This window comes from Doryrhamphus excisus, chromosome 4, assembly GCF_030265055.1.
Source record: "Doryrhamphus excisus isolate RoL2022-K1 chromosome 4, RoL_Dexc_1.0, whole genome shotgun sequence".
Lineage (NCBI taxonomy): Eukaryota > Metazoa > Chordata > Actinopteri > Syngnathiformes > Syngnathidae > Doryrhamphus > Doryrhamphus excisus.
This window is the reverse complement of record NC_080469.1, coordinates 18,780,721-18,800,383: the sequence shown is the minus strand read 5'-3', so window position 1 is coordinate 18,800,383 and position 19,663 is coordinate 18,780,721. Positions and strand designations below refer to the sequence as shown.

The window sequence follows — 19,663 nt, the reverse complement described above, 5'->3', positions numbered from 1 at the left end:
CAGTCCGTTGGGAGTAGGCGCTATAGCTAGTCCTAGTTGCACTAAAGCATCTTGTCCTAGTAAGTTTACCGGACACTCTGACAACACAAGGATTGGTATTTGGCATGACTTCCCCTCTGGATCACGAACCCACACTGGTTGTGTGTATTGAGCCTTTTTTAGTGTGCCCTGCGCTGACCTAACCACAGCATAGTCTTGGCTTAGGTGCGGTGTCACACGCACTACTGTTTTACATGCACCCGTATCACAGAGGAATTTAGTTGGGACTCCCTGTATTAATAAGGTTATTTCTGGTCTGATTTTCTCTTGATACAATAAGTCTTCTAGGTTCAAGATGTCTTCCTCAGGATAATCGACTGGATCTGCTTTGTCTTCTGTCTGTTCTACGCCTAGTCATGCACTATATTGGCTGCTTTGCTCTCGTTGACCTTGCTGATTTGACTTTCCTTGCCATGTAGGATTACTCCTGCATTCCCTGGCAATATGTCCTGGTCTCCCACAGGACCAACAATTTCTTGGATCCACTCCCGGGGGTGGTCCAAACCCTCTACCTCTACCTTGGCCTCTTCCACGGCCTCTACCTCGGCCTCTGCCTTTTTGTTGGAACAGGATGGCAACGCCGTTGTCATCACCGTCTCCATGGTAGAAGATAGTTTCTGTCGATTTGCCTTTCTTATTCTTGTCTTTGATAACCTTTTCAGCATGGAGGGCATGATCTATATATTGTTGCAGCGTTCCTCCGCTCATACCAATGTAATGACGGTCAACCCATCCTCGTATGGCATCAGAGGAGTGGGCATGAAGCGCATTTTTTAGTTGTTGGTTATACGGGCCCTGCTCTTCATCACTTATTTGAAGCCCGCTGTGGCGTCTAAACACCTTTTCCATTTTATTTCTGTACTCATCAAATGACTCACCATCTTTTTGTTTGCATCTACTAATTTCTGTGTAATTTGCTTTCTTTCTGTATTTTGTCCGTATGCGCTCTAGGAGAGGTTCTACTTCGTGTCTTAATTCTGTGGAGCCTGGCTCCAAGACTCGGCCACGTCGGTCTGTTGGAGAATAACCTCCTTTGACTTGACACCAGTCTGATCCGAGTTGGCACATCCATACCTGCTGGACTTCCGTCCCATTGAGATGGTACGAGCTTCTAAGGTTCTCCATTGCTATTATGCATTCATCTACATCCTCCTTGTGAGGAGGAATGCCTTCCACTGCCTTTTTGATGTCTTCCAATGTCCACGTCCTGTATACTCTAATTATAGGCTCCTCACCGTCTTGTCCTGCACGTGGATTAGGCAGAGGAAAGATTTGGGTCTCTTCCTCAGTGACCTTTGGAACCCTTGGGGCTGGCGAGAGGACCTATCCCAGCTGCAATATTTTTTGTCCACTCTCCTACCCCTCCCTGAGATCTTGTAAAGGGTGTTTGTGGTGTGTCATGTGCGGCTGGGGAATATTTTGGCGGCTCTTCCTCTACTGCCTCAGGGGCAGATGCTATAGCTGCATTCAACTGTTGCCTCGCTTCATTGTATGGCCCTACATAATTATTATCTTCCTGTCTGTGGAACAGTATTGTCCCTCCATCTTCCCTTTTTGGAGCGTTTGTCCCTATCTCTTCCTCTTTTTGTTTTACTTCCTCATCCATCTGTCTCTTTTTTTCTTCTTTCTCATGTCTTCCTTCCTTCCTCTCGCCTTCTTTTCTTTTACCTGCTATTTTCATCCATGTTCGCTCAAAGCCTCGTTTGTTCATCGATTTTTTATTTCCCTTTGTGTCGTTTCTAATTTTCTGTTGTAATTCTTTTATGTGTGTGGTGGATAACTTGCCATTGAAGCCATATTGTGTTATCCAAAAATGGAGTGGTTTTACTGCGTCTGGATCTTCTAATTGTATCACCGTCCAATCTTTACACGGTAACTCGTCTATTATTTGTTGTTTACTTTGTCCTTTTCCCATTTTGAACTAAAATTTGGGATTCAGTGGGTCTCAACACCTAGGGTGTTCTAACACTGAATGGATTCAGCAACAGGATGGTGATAAACGTCCGCTTTGTGGTAATCTCACTTCGACCTTTTCAGGTGGAGATTCCACAACATCCACAAAGGGTCATCATTACCCTGTTGTATTGGTATAAAATATAATTACCTAGTGGTAAGTATATTTTCAATCACACGATCACATTCACACTCGCGCGTCTTGTTTTTACAGACTAGAGGACTCCGCCATCCTTTACAGAATTTAACGTAGTTTATTTCAACTAGAGGAGTCTGCCCTCCCACGGATTTTAACTGTCTGACCTGATGGAGTCTAGAACTGTCAGGGTTTTTATTTTTACTTCGCCTAACTCTCTCCCTATCTTGGCCCACCAAGATCTATTTTATGTCAACTTTCATCCACACTCTTTTTATTAAAATCCGTACTCACAGTCTCTCTGTCCTTGGATTTCCCGTCAACCGTCTGATCCCAGCCCGAGAGGGAGTAACCAGTCCCGGAAAGGGTCTTTTGCCGTGGCCACGGACTTGTCTGGGATCTCACTCACACGCTGGAAGCGTCGTATCTTGGGATCCGGCTCGAAGGACCATGTAAATGTCAGGTTTAATCACCAAACATCTGTAAAGCAATCTGCTCAAAGAGGACAAAGAGATGTGAGATATTTTACTTGCAAGGAGAGTGATTGAAGTCTGCTCAGTAACAACCTCCAAACCAACTCTGAAACAGCCTTCACTCCCCTGCCTTTTTATTTAGGAATGCCCTAGGTCACATGAGGCCTCAACTGCTACGGGAAAGGTGTGCTGACTATCCAGTTGAGACCATTTAAAAACAAACCACTATCTGCCTCATGCACACATGCTTCTGCTCGTGGTTGACTGCTTGAGCAATCAACTGTCCCCTTCTGCTGGTGCCACATCCTGCAATAAAAGATAGTCATGCATACATACACATAGAACAAAGCTATACCTATCTTACCAACTTGTAGCTAGAAAGGCAAACAGCTAGACCAGCAAATTGGATAACTTATCTACAACAGTTCCAACAATGTCGATGATGGATTGACAAGTTTGGACAGTGAAGCAGAAGCCATCCAGCTTGTCAGAGAGGCAAGAGAACTGTGCAGTGCTGGTAAGCTCCACTTGCAAAAATTCATCACCAACAATCGGAATTTGCTTGACACAATCCCAAAGCAAGAACAGGCAGAAGGTGCAGCTGATCTGGACCTGGCCCTGGGAGAACAAAGAATGGAACAGGTTCTTGGGGTCCAGTGGTGCATATCGCTCCGATATGTTCCAGTTTAGTGTGAGGATAAAGGATCATACCTTTACTAGAAGAGGAGTATTGTCGACAGTTGCCTCAATTTTTGATCCTCTTGGATTTGTGGCACCGGTCATCTTGAAAGGTAAGCAGATTCTACAACGGATGTGTCAAGACAAGGTAGGATGGGATGAGCCACTTCCTGATCACCTCAGACCGCACTGGGAAGCATGGCTCCAAGACCTCCTTAATCTGTCTGAGGTTGAGATTCCACGGCACTATATACCACTAACAACCAAGGAAGTTCAGTGCTATGAACTTCACCATTTTTTGGATGCCAGTGTTTCTGGCTATGGAATGTGTTCTTACCTCAGGGCTGTTTCCAAGTCTGGAGAAGTCCATTGTGCTCTTGTCATGGGGAAGCCAAGGGTTGCACCAACAAAGATGACAACAATCCCAAGGCTAGAACTTTCAGCTGCACTAGTGGCAACGACGACAAGTGATCTGCTGAAGACAGAGATGGAGATGGAATCTATACAGGAATACTTTTGGAATGACTCCATGGTTGTCCTTGGGTACATTAATAATGAGGAAAAGAGATTTCATGCATTCGTCACTAACCGAATCCAGCAAATAAGATTAAGCACACAACCAAGTCGGTGGCGATATGTTGCTTCCGAAAATAATCCGGCTGACTATGCTTCTCGTGGACTCTCCACTAAGGAGCTTGCAGAGTCTAACTGGACCTAGCTTCTTGTGGAAAAATGAACTTCCTAAAGAGGAAGAAATTAAGGTGGGAGAACTCAAAGACGACGATCCAGAGATCAAAAGAGCACTTGTTCATATAACAAAGACAAAAGAACAAAGGTCTCTCGCGGACAGACTTGATAAATTTTCAGACTGGAGGAGTGCCGTGAGGGCCATAGCAAGGCTTAAACGTTTGGCAAAGGAAGTGAAAGGACTTAAAGCGAGTTGCAGTGAAACAACACTTGAAGAAAGAACGGGTGCTGAACAATTCATCATCCATATAGTTCAACAAGATGCATTCAGAGATGAAATCAGGTCTCTAGTCCAAAAGAAAGGATTACAAAAGGTCAAAGGGTCAACTCAGCTGTACAGGTTAGACCCATTCATTGACAGCAAAGATATACTGAGGGTGGGGGGAAGATTAACAAAAGCAACACTCCATCCCCACATCAAACATCCAGCTATCCTCCCAAAAGGACATCACGTATGTCGATTGCTGATAAAGCACCACCATGAGAAGGTCAAACATCCAGCTATCCTCCCAAAAGGACATCACGTATGTCGTTTGCTGATAAAGCACTACCATGAGAAGGTCAAACATCAGGGTCGTGGAATGACTATCAATGAACTGCGCTTCAATGGAATTTGGATCCTCGGTTGTAGTAGTGAAGTGTCAAAGTTCATTTTCAAATGCGTCAAATGCAGGAAATACAGAAAGTGTCATCAAGAACAAAGGATGGCTGACCTTCCAATGGAGAGGATGGAAGTTACCCCTCCATTTACATACAGTGGCATGGATTGCTTTGGACCATTCCACATTAAGGAGGGAAGACCTGAAGCGATACGGTCTCCTATTCACCTGCTTGTGTTTCACATTGAAGTATTGGACGACCTTTCTACTGATGCTTTCCTGAATGCATTGCGATGCTTTATTGCTATAAGGGGCAATGTAAGTCAACTACAAAGCGACCAAGGCAGGAACTTTGTGGGAGCACGCAATGAATTTCAAGAACTAATGAAAGGAATGCAGAATGAGCATTTAAAAAGGCTAGGATGCAATTTTGTCATGAACCCGCCTGCATCAAGTCACATGGGCGGTGTCTGGGAGAGACAAATACGAACCGTGAGGAGCGTCCTCACATCCATCTCAGACCAGGCGAGTGGACGACTGGACTGCTCTTTATTAAGAATCTTTTTGTACGAAGTGATGGCTATAGTGAATAGTCGACCATTGACCACGGACCATCTCAATGATCCTTTGGGACCAGAGCCCCTGACTCCAAATCATATATTGACTATGAAATCATCATTCATTGCGCCACCTGGAAAGTTTGTAAGGGAAGACCTCTTATCTTCAGAAAAGGTGGAAGCGAGTTCAGTTTCTGTCCAATGTATTTTGGACCAAGTGGAGGAAGGAGTATTTATTGAATTTGCAACAAAAACTCAAATGGAACAAGGCCAGGAGAAATGCCCAAGTGAATGACATTGTCCTGTTACAAGATAATGACACACCAAGAAATCAGTGGAAGCTGGCAAAGGTAGTTGAAGTTTTCCAAGGACTCGACGGAAGGGTCAGAAAATTCAAACTGCTACTTAGTGACACAACATTCGACAGTAAAGGCACTCGCACATGTAAGCCAGTTTATTTAGAAAGGTCTATACACAAGACAGTACTATTAGTTGAGGCTGAGTAATTAGTTTAGATTTCAATTAGTGTGTTCAATGTTTGAAGTCATACCTGTATGTTATTGATGTGTTGCAAGGCTCATTAAAGGGCCAATTTTCATTGTAAATCACACGTTGTGTGATGGTGGGAGTGTGACTGCAGCTGTAACGCTGTTAATTTGAAATGTATACTTTTATTTTGAATTATAGCAAACTAACTTCATCACTTCCTTAAGTTAAGGACAGTTACGGCCGTTAGGTGGCGCTCGTGCATTTTGAGAAAGGTATAAGAAGGACAACTGCTCAAGAGATGTAAATGTCACAATAAAAGGATTCTAGACACTGTTAAGAGTAGAGTTTTGTAGAGTTGTGACTCCACCATTGATTGAGAAGCAGGCTAAAGTGGTGAGTGCTGTTTATATTTGTTATTAACAGCGACAGTGCCGCTGATTTTTAACTGCCTGGTGAATTTTCACGTTATTTTTTGCACATTAGTTCTACGATGTTCCATGACGAAAGGAAATAAACATTTGTAAAAGGAACTGGAGTCTATGGATCAATCGAGTGGCGGCACAAAAAGAGTTGCTGCATAGCCACATATGTTCCTGTCTTGTGCACGAAGGACAGCCATGAGGCTTCCACGGAGGTTTCCGGGCGTCCCAACACTTCACGCCAACTTAAGGCAGCAGAAACAACAACCGTCCACGTCTTCCCTGATTGGTGCGCTCCTCGGATGTAAATACGCACTTCTATTCAGGCCCCGCCTTTCAGCGAACACGATGGCATTTCATAGGAGGATCTGGAAGAGCGGCTCCACTGGTTGGTCCTGGGTGGCAGGTGATGCTTTTTTCAAGTCGTTACATTTCTAAACATCTACTGTCGCAATAAGACCAGTCCCATTGTTGTGACGCAGCATGCTAGCCTGGAGATCTGGCTTCCGGCATTTCCGTGTGGACTTGGCGTGTTTTCTCCGTGCTTGCGTGCGTTTTCTCGGGCACTCCGGCTTCCTCCCGCGTTCAAAAACAAACACGTTACACCAAACCAAACTGCCGTGATGCTTTCTGGTGGACCCAAGTATTGAAAAGGGTTTTTAACACATGGCGGCATCTGCTGGCCGAAAGTACGAACAGTAGCTTGAAAGAACCGGTTAGCGGCTTCTGTTTGATATTCTGTCCCAATTTCCTTGGGCTCTTCTGTGGACGATGAAAGACAAGAAATATCTGTATGATAAGTCATAATTGTGACATAAAAAGTCATTATTATGGGAAAGGTCAGAATTAGGAGAAACGAATGTCAAGATTGCAAGATCTAAGTCCTAATTCTGAGATATTTGTGCTTATCTAATCAAGCAGTGTACTGTTATTGATATGGATGTAATATTTAATTGTAACTCATATTCCCGATATTCCTGATGTATTTGTCTATTGTACACAGACACAAGGTGAGGATGGAAATGCTCTTTATTGTAAACAATGCAATATTAATAACACACAGCATAAACACTGTTCATTATCACTGACATATTCATAATCATCCACCATCCATCCATCCTCCGCGGGCTGACTCGCGACGCTGACTCGGAGGTCATGTGCCCTCATCATGGCGTTCATGATTTGGGGAACCTTTCCTGAGCGTGGTGTGTTCGCACGTGAGCGGTCAGATTGTAGCGTCGGGTGAAGGTTTTGGCACAGAGTGAGCAGGAGTACGGCTTCTCTCCCGTGTGCGTTCGCATGTGTCGGTTCAAGCCCACCTTGAGGGAGCAACTCTTGCCGCAGACGGGGCAAATGAAAGGTTTCTCTCCCGTGTGCGTGCTGGCGTGCGACAGCAGCGTGGCGTTCTGGGAGAAGCGCTTGCCGCACACGGAACAACTGAAAGGTTTCTCTCCCGTGTGGGTCCTCATGTGCGACTCCATGGTCACCTTCTGAGTGAAGGTCTTGCCGCACACCGAGCATCGAAAAGGTTTTTCCCCCGTGTGTTTTCTCATGTGCGACAGCATGTTTGCATTTTGGGTGAAGGTTTTGCCACAAACCGAGCACCGGAAGGGTTTTTCTCCTGTGTGCGTCCGCATGTGTCGGGTCAGGTGGCCCCTTCCCGCAAACCCTTGAGCACAAAACGAGCAGGTCAAACGTTTCTTAGCCGCTTTCTTTTGAGAGCATTCGGAGCGTTTGTGGTCGGCGTGCATCCTGATATCGCCGTCGCAATCCGTGTCGCTGCTCACGCTTTGTTGGCCATGCTCCCTGTCTTCATCCTCGGCATCTGACAGCGGAGGCAAGAGGCTGCCCCCTCGCACCCCCCCACGGTGGTCTCCATCCCCGTCCTCCTCGCTCCGACTGTGACGAAGGTGCGAGGGCTCGGGGGGCTCGTCTTCGTCGTCTTCCATCTTCACCGAGACGACCGTCAGCGGCACCTCCTCCGGCCCGAGAGGACACGCCCCGTCCAGCACGGCCGAGACTTCCGCCTCGCCTTCCTCTTTCACGTGGGCGGACCTGAAAGTGGAGCCCCCCCGCCGTTCTTCTTGATGAGCATGCACCAGCTTCTGGTTGTCTGCGAGTCACAATAAAACCCAAACATATTTTTTAAAGAATGAAACATGAAACAACAAATAGAGTTTTGGAAAATTAGGCTGTGAAAAAGTGGCAGTAACTTTACAAAAATAAAGTCTAAATATTAGAAGAGAAAGAAATCTCGACCTGTAAAGCGCTTTCAGGCTCTTTTGTGATGAAGGCGTATGTACTTGATTTGACTAAGTCAATCCAACCTGTGATATTGTGAGGAAAGATGATGTCATATTTTGTCTGGTTATCAAAGAGGAGCCTTGATAGTCAGGTGGATTTGTACTTGTGTATTTTTGTGTCCATTTGTTGTTCCTGAAGCTAAACATTGACATTCTTGATGACTTCATGTTATTTCAAGAGAACATTTTTCCATTTCCGAAGAAAGAGGCGGAAATGACAAATGTTTAATCCAATCCTTCAATAGATGAAATGATGAATGGAATGTTCTAACAATCATTAGGCGCAGCCCTACAAGACAATATTAAGAAGAAAGAACAAAACGTGGCAGTCTAGAAAAACCGATGTAGTTATTAGCATCGAGCATATTAAATATGAACATGGAAAATTAGCTTGGTGGTAAAAATGGTATAATCGTCAAAAAATATGATTAAAGTCTTAATATGACGAGAATAAAGTTGAACTATTAAAAAACAATAAAAACGGGAACAAGAGTAAAGCTTTTTAATGCGAGATGAAATATATAACTTGTTATATAACATTTTTCAACCGTCGTGTGCTCATGTTGATGTTTATGGTTATTTTTATGGTGATGTTTATGTTATACGCCCTGCTCGATATTGTACATTGTACTTTGGCCGCCATCTTGGATGGCATCCTTCCGGAAGTGTCGCCTAAAAACCGCATTCCGTATCGTATATAAATCAAGTCTTTTAAATGCTTCACCAGCAGGTTATCGAACATGCAAACATACCCTCAATGTGGAGCATAACGCGAGTCTTATAAACAGCGTCCAGTTTTCGCCGATACCGCTCCTTCTCCTCTCTCGTTCGAGAAAGTTCCTCCTCGTAGGACGCTACGGTTCTTTCAAACAGCGCCAATATTTCATCGGCCGCCGCCATTAGTCGCTCCTTCACCAACTCTCTGAGCATTTTGATGTTTCTTGTAGCGAGTATGGTGCTTCGCCGTCCCGCTTTGTCTCTCGTCCTCCTCGCGAGCGTTGCTGCTCACTTCCGTCTTCTCTTCATCTTCTTTTGGTTTAATGGCGGGTTGCAACCATGACTTTGAAAAGGGTGCATACCGCCACCTACTGCACCAGAGTATGTATCTATGGGCACTTTACTTATTATGTTAATAAATATTCTAATATTCTATAATCTTGATAATGGTAATCATTATTTTAATAATCTATATTCTTTTATACAGTCCCGTGTCCTTTAAATACCTTATCACCGCCCTCTGTATATCTCTAACACCCTCACCAACTGTCCCTAATATACTGTCCATGCTCCACTCCTTTCCTACTTTAGTAATCCTTTCACTTAGCTTCATTCGCTCTTCCCTATATTCCCTACAATGTAACAGTACATGTTTCCACATTCTCTATGGCCTTACATTCTATACATACTTCACATGTGCTTTTACCTACGTTTTGTTTAACCCAGTATGATCCAATCGTAGCCTTGTTAAGGTAGTTTCCTCTTTTTTGTTTTTCATCTTCACCCCGTGTGTTTTAACATCTTTTTGTACTTTGTCGTATTGCCTTCCCTTTTTATCAAATGTATCATCTGCTTTGCCATTTCCCATGGTTTGCTTTTTGATAATTGCCTTTATTTCTCCTTTACCCATAGGTACATTGATCATGTCCATCATTCAAGTCCCTCTTTTACAGATGGCTCAAAAAAGGAAGAAGGGAAGGTTGGGATGGGAGTTTATATACCCTCAATGAATTATAGTATTGCAAAAAGAATACCAGATCAGCTCTCAGTTTATACAGCTGAAATGATGGCAATCATTATGGGATTGCAATGGATAGAGGAAGTTAAACCAGAGAGAGTGCTATGTTGCGTAGACTCTTTGTCAGCTATACAGCTATACAATGAACAATGCACCAACAAAAGGCAGACGCACCCGGCTGAACTAAATACAACAATCAAATTAGAAACAGGTGCGCGTAGAAGAGGGTGTAAAAGTGACAGAACACAGGACAGCCCAACACAGGAAAATTACAAAATAAGGGCATGGAAGCAGGAACTAAGGCAGACAACGTGAAACACAAAACTGTCACACAGGAAGCGATGCAGATGGTGACAGCGACATGAGGCGGACCACAGTGGGCCTGAGCATCTTGTCGGGGTCTGTCTGGACATTCCCACCCCCACCGATGTTGGGATTTATCGTGAATCCCCCAACACGGTGCCCCCTCTAGTCTGCCATTTGTCCAGCGAGCCGGAGACAACCAGACGACTTGTTTAGATCTTTTGAGAAACTAGAGTTCCTGACATAAATTTACTGAAAAGAAAGCATTTCAGTCTCAAGACCTGCTGGGGAATCAGCTAACGGTCACATGGAACATCTGCGTGGTGCTCCACCAAAACCACATCAGCAAATTCACATTCTCATCACAAGCACAAACTGAGCAACAAGAAGGTTTTTCCTGTGTGAAGAGGACCATCCTCGCAGCCACGAGCCGGACGACGAGGAGGGCCGAAGCGATCCTGCTGTTGGACGACAAGAGTTTGTCTCGTGATGAGAGATGCGACTGAGGAGGAGCGCTGAAGATCCTCATCTGGAGACGGCGGAGGTCATCGATATCCCAGCACCGAGGAATGAAGGAGACGCTTGGTGATGCTTTTTGAAGGCGTCACCTGACGCATTTGGTTAGGGTTCATGTTGATGACCTTTCAGTATTGAAGGTCAAACTGAGACGCTGAGTCCATGGAGGAAGACAGCGTGATGGGAGTGAGAGGAAGATCCCGCGGCGCGGTGAGCCAAATGGTTGGAACACGGGGAGAAAAATTCTATTTATTTTTATAGCTTGGAGAAGAAATGTGGGTCTACTAAAAGAATTGATAAACTTTACATAAATAATGTTCTTATTTCTGATAACAAAGCAATTAAAACATATGCGTCAAACTTTTATCAAAAGCTGTACTCCTCATCTTTTGATAGTGAGGAATGTAAATAATTTTTTCAAACAATTCATCCCTTCATACCAAAAATATCTTCTTATAACTCTGCCAAATGTGACAGCCCCATAACAATAAATGAAATGGATAACATTGTAAACAAAGTACCCCTTAATAAAAGTCCTGGCCCTGATGGTTTACCTTTTGAATTCTACAAAACATTTTGGAATGAGATCAAAGATTTGCTTTTGTGTGTTTTCAGTGAAGCTCTAACTAGAGGCCAATTACCAGAAACAATGAAGCAGGGCATCATCACTCTTTTGTTGAAACCCAATAAGGATATTCTCTATATTGAAAATTGGAGACCCATTACTTTGCTGAATTCAGACTACAACATTTTGACGTCCCTATATGCTAAAAGACCACAACCTTGTTTGGAAGAGATCATCTCAGTTACACAGTCAGGTTTCATGAAAGGCCGTCACATACCTGACAATGTCCGTCTAGTGCTGGATATGATAGATTATTCACATCTTGTTGATGATGGAGCACTCATTTGTTTTTAGATTTTTACAAGGCATTTGACTCTGTGGGACATGAGTTCATATATACAGCTCTGGGCCACCTGGGCTTTGGAGCTGGCTTTAAAAAAATGGTCCAGACTATATATAAAGGTATTGATAGTAGCGTCGCTTTATCTGAAGGTTCCTCCCGAAGATTTGTACTTAATCGAGGTAAAAGACAAGGTTGTCCAATTTCTCCTTATTTGTTTTTAATTGCAGCTGAGATGTTGAACCTACACATTGTGAACTGTATTCATGTGCAAGGGATCAGTATTGGAGAGCACTCATTATTAATTAGTCCACTAGTAGATGATACGTGTATATTTCTAAGAAATGATCAGCAGATCCCATCAGCCTTGGAGGGTTTGGAGGCTTTTCCCAAGGTTTCTGGTTTAGTCATCAATAGAAAGAAATGTGAAATTTTGTTCATTCATGAGACAGACAAGCAGAATTACTGTTAAAAACTCTCTTCGGCATCTTGGGGTTGCAATCCAAGTGAGCGGCTAACTGAGAGCTTCTCTCCAAAAGTGTAAAAGGCCAAATCTATATTTAACTGTTGGCTTCAGAGGGACCTCACCTTACAAGGAAGGATAATGCTCTCCAAGGCTGATGGATTTCTAGAATGGTTTATCCTGCCCTATCACTATATGTTGACAGAAAAACATCCTCCGCCATCAAGACTACATTATTTCAATTCTTATGGAGAAATAAAACAGAGCATATTAAGAGGAAAACAATGATTATAAATTATTCTGAAGGAGGATTTAATGCCATTGACTTTGAAACTCTCAACCATATGTTCAAAATCAAATGGGTCAAAAAAATGTCTGATGTGTGACAAAAGTCCTTGGTTTGTTTTTCCCAACCTTTTGTTTGAAAAATGTGGTGGCCTCAAGTTCCTGCTGACTTGTAACTTTAACTGTTCTAAGTTACCTGTTAAGTTATCCCTTTTTCACAAGCAAGCCCTGGATTCATGGAAGTTGGCCTTCAAACACAACTTCTCTCCTCACAAATGGATTATGTGGAATAACCAATACATTTTGCACAGAAACAAGTCCATGTTCCACAAACAATGCCTGGAAAGGAACATCATTTTTTTCTCTGATTTCTTTGACAGAAATGGAACATCATACAACTATAACATGTTTGTTCAAAAACATAATATCGACATGGATCCTGTTGATTATGAACGAGTGATTAAGGGAATCCCAGCCCAGCTTTTGCTGCTGTTTAAATCATCTCTCCGAGGTGGGCTGGTGGAAGGAGTTTCTCCAGGTTTCATGATTGGTGGAAGGAGCATTCTTGACAGTAAACGTGATAACAAACACATAAGGAACACGCTTAGTTTAGAAGTTTGCTCCTGAACTCCCGTTCTTCTCGGCTTCACGGTGTTTTAGCTTTTAAGCTTTTACTTGGAGATGAATCTCCTCGAGGTCATTCTCCTTTTATTCATTGCGACTTCACGTTTTCAGGTTTAAACTGTTATGACAGGTTCATTCATTCATTCATTTTCTACCGCTTTTCCTCAGGCGCGGGGGTGCTGGAGCCTATCCCAGCGGTCTTCGGGCGAGAGGCGGGGTACACCCTGGACTGGTCGCCAGCCAATCACAGGGCACATATAGACAAACGTTATGACAGGTTTTATTTCATTTTTTAGCCTCAGAATTCCGAACGTGATGTACGAGGGTGGCGCTGTTGCACAAGCGTATTTTGCGTCGACCCTTAAAATATAACGAAGAAGAAGACGAAGAAAAAAAGCAAGGCGACACCGGAGGCAAAGCGTCTGCTGGACGGAGTGAAATCGAGTTAAAACTCACCAGAATGTTGAAACAGTTGGTGAAGGAGCGACTGATGGCGGCGGCCGATGAAATATTGGCGCTTTTTGAAAGAACCATAGCGTCCTACGAGGAGGAACTTTGTCGGACGAGAGAGGAGAAGGAGCGGTATCGACAACAACTGGAAGCTGTTAGCAAGACTGGAACGATGCTACACGTTGGTGGTATGTTTACATGTTCGCTAACCGTCACCTTAAAATGTTCAACACACTGGCTTTAGCTAATAGCTAGCTACGTTGTAACCACGTGACTGCATGACATCACGGCATTTTTTTTCTCTGCAGCAAGAACATCGAGGGGTGTGGGTTGACGTGTACCGTCGGTATTGATCTATATCGGTATTTTCCACTTCACTGCTATATTTTATTTTCACTAATTGCAATGTTTCCGAGTTCCATCATGTGGTGGTACGGTACTAGTCCTTTTGTACACGCAGTGTTTATTTACCCCACAAGAGGGCGCCAACGTCAGTGTTCACATTCAAGATGGCTGCACGGACACGAACGTAAACAATTGTGACGAAAGGCTGCTTTGCTACGTAATAATTAAAAGCTAGTAATTTTATTATTTACTTGATAGTTTGTCTTACATTGTTGTACTGCAAGATAGAAATGAAGTGTTTATTTGAAATCTACTTCCGGAATCAGGAAAAAGCCGGAAGAAACCAGCAAAACTTCAGCGAGAGCCATATTATGTTTTGACATTAATGTGTGCGTTTTTAACAGTTTTGGAATATAACCCGCCTCTGAATGTATTCTTTTAAATAATGTTAATTTTACAATAATGAAATACTTCTTAGCATTAATGCGACTTCTGGTGCTCCATGGTTTTGCACCTCACTCCTCATCGTCTTCCTTTTCGGCCATCTTCTTGGCCGTGCAGAATTAGCGAACTGACTATTTGACCCAGCGAGGCTACCAAATTATCCAGTAATGATACAGTTGTCGTGTCTGACCCAGAAACTATCGGAAGGACAGCTAGCATTGGTTCTGTAGCGTCTGCATTGCGACCACACTATGTGTTTCTATGAGTTCTACTTATAAAGATGGATCACCGAGTTTGATAGCATGAAGTGTCTGCGCATGTTAGTACCCATTAACGTGGCAAAAAATGCTACTATGCTAATGTTAGCATGGAACATGATGGCAGGAAGTGTCTGCGTATGTTGATATTCATAAAAAAATTAAAATGGCAATATGCAAATTTTGGCACGCTACCATACTCCTATTGGAATGCCAGGATGATAGTGTTAAGTGTCTGTGCATGTTAATACATATGAAAACGTATGTATGTAATACATAATGTATATACTTGCTACTACTACTACTTGCTAAAATGCTACTACGCTAACATTAGCCTGCTAACATGGTAGTGCTAAGTGTGTGTATGCTAATACCTTTTAAAAAATGTTTTAAAATGCTATTATGCTAACACGGTAGTGTCGTGTTAATACTCAGCAAAATGCAAAGGTGTCATGTTTGGGAATCGAGCGAAGCGGACGTGAAATTGGTGATGATTCAACATGATTTTATTTTTTTAAATGTTTTATTTTCAAAATGCTGACATCTGCGATACTGGCGGTGGAATAGATACCAAAGGTAGCAAACTGGCGTGAATGGGCGATATCATATTCAACCTTTTTGTCCTGCAGCTGCCCAGCGGGCCGCCCACGTGAAAGAGGAAGAGGAGGAGGAGGAGTGTCTTCTGGCGCCGGAGGAGGCGGATCTGACCGTCGTCTCCGTAAAGACTGAAGACGACGAACCACACGCAGACGAGCTCTTGGCTCCGCTGTCCGATAGCGAGCACACGACGCCATGCTCTACCGGAGGCAAAGACAGGGACCTCAGTCAAGATGCCCCGAGTAGCGATACGGATGGCGAAGGCGAGTGGAGGACTCACGCCGCTACAAAGAAGATGGCTGAAAAACGTCTGACCTGCTCCGTTTGTCCAAAAAGCTTCTCCAGTAAGCGTCACTTGACTCGACACATGCTGACGCACACGGGGGAAAAACCGTTTCGATGTTCAGTTTGCGGCAAAAGCTGCTCTCAGAAGACAAACGTTCTATCACACATGAGAACGCACACGGGAGAAAGACCTTTCAGTTGCTCAGTTTGTGGAGAAAGATTCTCCTACAAGTGCAATTTGACTCGACACATGCAGACGCACGCAGGAGGAAAACCGGTTCTCGCTTCCGTGTGCAGGACAAAATTCTCGGAAAATTCGATGGTGACAACGCAGGAGGAAGAGAAACTGTTCAGTTGCTCCATCTGCGGTGAAAGCTTTTCTTACAAGTGCAATTTGACTCGACATATGCAGACGCATACGGGGGAAAAACCCTTTGGTTGCTCTGTGTGCGGTAAAAGATTCACGCAGAAGGTGAACATGGCGTCGCACATGACCACGCACACGGGAGAAAAACCCTTCAGTTGCTCAGCCTGTGGCAAGAGTTATTCTCATAAGAAAAGTTTGACGGCGCACATGCTGACACACGAGCAAGAATAAATGTCATCACGTCTTCCTCTGTCTTCATGTGCTGCCCAAATCACATTGACCGGTCAACTTCACAATATCCTAGATGGAAACGGACATTGATGGAAGAAAAGGTTCCTGTGCATCACATCATCTCAACGCTTCATCGTTATGTCATCTCAATGCTGGTGTCACTGTAATAAATGCTCCTCTTTCTAGGAAAGCCAGTTTACTTACATGTTCTCTACTTCGGTTTACTTCCTGTTCTCTTCTTCAGGTTACTTCCTTTTCTCTACTTCAGTTTACTTCCTGTTCTCTACTTTAGGTTACTTTCTGTTCTCTACTTCAGTTTACTTCCTGTTCAATACTTCTTCCCCGGACATGTCTGGGTCCCGTCTGTCTTCACTTCCTTATTCTTGTTCTTTATGAGCAGCAGACTGGCAGCCATCTTGGACGATTCTGGGATTTCAATCCAGCACGCGACCCGTAGAGTTCCACCAACAAGGTTAAATATGAATATTGTATTAAATATTATATATATTATATCATCACAAGGTTTAGGAAGTTGTGATATTTTGAGAATAATCAATTCTGAGGAAAAAGTGGCCCATTGAGGAGAATAGGATGCTAAATTGTCTGATTTATGGAATAAAGTAGGACATGATGGTCAGCGTATGAGACACGTTGGCCAAGATTCCCACCAGGGTTGGCGTGTCCAAGACGAAACCGGCCAGACCTCTAGGACCCCGTGGAGGAAAGAACGGTCTTCATCTGAAGTCCAGCAGAGCAGGGAAGGCATCATGCTGGGAATCATGCTCCCAGGTGACGCTGACACTGGTGGTCCGCCGACTTTATTCATCATCCTGACACCAAGCACCTGCCCAATCGAAGCACGGCGCTACGCAGCGTTTGCCCACACACAAGGAACTGACAAGCCCCCCTCCACAGACACACTCCCACTTTGACAAGGTGGCAGCAAAACACTTTCATTTAGCATTGAAATTTAGCTAGCTAGCCTTTCTCACTTCCTCCTTCCTGACCCCGCCCATGGGCCCCCTCTTCACAGCCGGGACATCAACCTACCCCTTTCCTCTACTATAAGCCTACCACCCGATTCTCACCCCATTACCACTTTCCTTTACCAAACGTACCACCCGATTCTCTAAATCTCAGGTTGTTCCAATGCTCCATCACACAAGGCATTGCATGACACTTCTATGAGGGGGGCTTTATGTGACCTTTGACCTTGGGCAAAGCTTTCTCTGACATTTTGGACTTTTTCTAGTAAATTTAAGACTTCATTCTCCAAAAAGTGCAACTTCATATTTCATAGTACGTTAGCAGCATTTTGTCTTGTGTATTTAACTTTCCAGCTTTCTTTTCCCCTAAATTTGCGACTCTTTTTCCTGTACACTTCTGACTTTTCTGTTTCCAACTTTTGTTGTAATTTTTGGGAAGTACATTTCTCGCAAACGTCCAACTTTTGTTCTCCTAAATTTCAACCTTTTTTTCTCATGAATGAAAAAAAGTTGTTGTAAATTTCCAACGTTTTTCCTCAGACATTTCTCCCATCAATTCCTGATCGCTGTAATATTCCGCCTTCCTTTGCGTGAATTGACACCTTCAGTCTGGGAAATTCCCAACCTTTTTCCTCATCAACTTCCCGCTTTGCTCTGTGAGTCCAGGGTGGTTTCTTTCCCAAGCGTTCCCAAGACTCAGCATCCACACCACGACGAGTCGGGATGAGCTGAAGGCCAAGAAGCCGGCGGGCGGTCCCTGTCGGAAGGGACCGTGCGTCGTGATGCGGGCGGGCCTCGAGGAGGCGAGGTTTATTGTCCGTCATGTGTCTGCATGTGCGCGGTCAGACTTTTCTAGTAGGAGTACGTTTTGTCACAAAGACAGCAAACGAAGGGTTTCTGTCCCGTGTGCTTTCTCACGTGGCATTCCAGGTTGATCTTGTCCGAAAACCTTTTCTCACAAGTCGGACAACCGTAAGGTTTCTCTCCGGTGTGCGTCTTCGGGTGTCGCATCAAGGGGAACCTGTCGCCGCAAAGCGAGCAGCTGAAAGGTTTCTCTCCCGTGTGCCTCCTCATATGCGCCACCCGGTGGGATTTCTGAGAGAATTGTTGGCCGCAGACGGAACAAGCGAAGGCTTTATGAGATTAAGATTAAGATATGCCTTTATTCGTCCCTCAGTGGGGAAATTTGTAGGTGGAAATGTAGGGAAATTTGAGTGTCGGCTCAAGTAGTGCCTATGAGAAAAGCTCTTGGCGCAGACAGAACAAGCAAAGGGTTTCTCTCCGGTGTGCGTCCTCTTGTGAAATTCCATGTGCACCTTTTAAGTGAATCTTTTGCTGCAAAGTGAGCAACTAAAGGGTTTTTCTCCCGTGTGTTGTCTCATGTGTGAGAGCATGTTCGCCTTCAGAGTGAAGCTTTTTTCACAAACTGAACAGCGAAAAGGTTTTTCCCACGTGTGCGCCCGTGTGTCGAGTCAGGTCCCTCCTAAAGGCGAATCTTTTAGCACAAACCAAGCATCTCCAGCAGTTTTAGCCGCGTGCTTTCTGGAGCCTTCAGAACACGTGACATCCGCGTGGGTCCACACATGACCTTCACGGTCCGGCTGGCGGCTCAGAGCCTCGTGGATGTTCTAGCACCTCTTGAAGACACGTGAGATAGAATGCTCGATGGGTATTAGCCCGCCCCCCAGTAAGCAGCGGTGTTAGCTAGCTTTAGCTAGCATCCCACTCAACGTTACAAATAATGTGATGCTACCTGGGAAGTCCCCATCCCACATCGGATGCGATCATCAGACATCCGTCGTTTTGGTTCGGATTTCCACGCATGTCCATTTGAAGTTATGGGTATTATTTTTTATTTATATCACTTTTAATTGAGTGGATTTTTAGTCATTTACAGAGCTTTGTTTATCATCAATGAATGATTCTCGTCATATAGTCATTTGTATTGATTTTGTACAATTTCATTTTGTTTTTAACACTTTTATTGTAGTCATCTTATCATTTCTTATCTTATAATCTTATTCTTCTCATCATTTCATACACTTATTAAAGTCATTTTAATGGTCACTTTCCTTTATGTGACTTTTATTTAATTATTGTTTAGCCTTTGACTTCGGTCACCGTTATGCAGTATTTGAAGATGATTTAGTATTTATTTAATGACTTGCATTTGTGCTGGTGTCATTTGGCCGCCATCTTGGATTGCAGTGGTTGCAGTGACTTCAAATAAATCAACTTCATGTTGTATCACCGACTACGTACATTAGCCGCACAAAAGATCATCTAGGAGGTTAGTAAACATGGCATACCGTCATTGTGTAACGGAAAGTCAGTGCTGCTAACAGCTTCCAATTCTCGTCGATGTCGCTCCGAGAAATTTCCTCCTCGTAGGACGCTATGGTTCTTTCAAACAGCGCCAATATTTCATCGGCCGCCGCCATCAGTCGCTCCTTCACTAACTCTTTCAGCATTTTGAG

General features: G+C 43.9%; 2 protein-coding genes and 1 long non-coding RNA gene across 3 annotated transcripts; 2 read left to right on the top strand and 1 right to left on the bottom strand.

Moving 5' to 3' along the window:
• The first annotated feature begins 5,949 nt into the window (after nucleotides 1-5,949).
• On the top strand, nucleotides 5,950-11,220 carry LOC131127631 (uncharacterized). The gene is made up of 3 exons (XR_009129533.1): nucleotides 5,950-6,064; nucleotides 6,155-6,496; nucleotides 10,023-11,220. It is a non-coding gene; the product is annotated as an uncharacterized LOC131127631 (long non-coding RNA).
• LOC131127614 (gastrula zinc finger protein XlCGF57.1-like) lies at nucleotides 7,094-9,555 on the bottom strand. Its single transcript, XM_058069673.1, has 2 exons — nucleotides 9,146-9,555; nucleotides 7,094-8,203 (listed from the first exon to the last, which is right to left on the bottom strand). The coding sequence occupies exons 1-2, from the start codon at nucleotides 9,321-9,323 to the stop codon at nucleotides 7,266-7,268; spliced, it is 1,116 nt and encodes a 371-aa protein (XP_057925656.1). The 5' UTR covers nucleotides 9,324-9,555; the 3' UTR covers nucleotides 7,094-7,265.
• Nucleotides 11,221-13,607: 2,387 nt separating the features above from the next.
• On the top strand, nucleotides 13,608-16,725 carry LOC131127616 (gastrula zinc finger protein XlCGF8.2DB-like). Its single transcript, XM_058069676.1, has 2 exons — nucleotides 13,608-13,862; nucleotides 15,350-16,725. Exons 1-2 carry the CDS (start codon nucleotides 13,685-13,687, stop codon nucleotides 16,198-16,200), a joined length of 1,029 nt encoding a protein of 342 aa, XP_057925659.1. The 5' UTR covers nucleotides 13,608-13,684; the 3' UTR covers nucleotides 16,201-16,725.
• The last annotated feature ends 2,938 nt before the right edge of the window (nucleotides 16,726-19,663 follow it).

What these genes read in the sequence shown, in the direction of transcription:
- LOC131127614 (XM_058069673.1), bottom strand. Translation starts at nt 9,323, where the DNA reads ATGCTCAGAGAGTTGGTGAAGGAGCGACTAATGGCGGCGGCCGATGAA. An exon ending in CGTTATGCTCCACATTGAGG is followed by an intron (nt 8,204 to 9,145) that starts GTATGTTTGCAT and finishes TGTGACTCGCAG; the next exon opens with ACAACCAGAAGCTGGTGCAT.
- LOC131127616 (XM_058069676.1), top strand. Translation starts at nt 13,685, where the DNA reads ATGTTGAAACAGTTGGTGAAGGAGCGACTGATGGCGGCGGCCGATGAA. An exon ending in AACGATGCTACACGTTGGTG is followed by an intron (nt 13,863 to 15,349) that starts GTATGTTTACAT and finishes TTTGTCCTGCAG; the next exon opens with CTGCCCAGCGGGCCGCCCAC.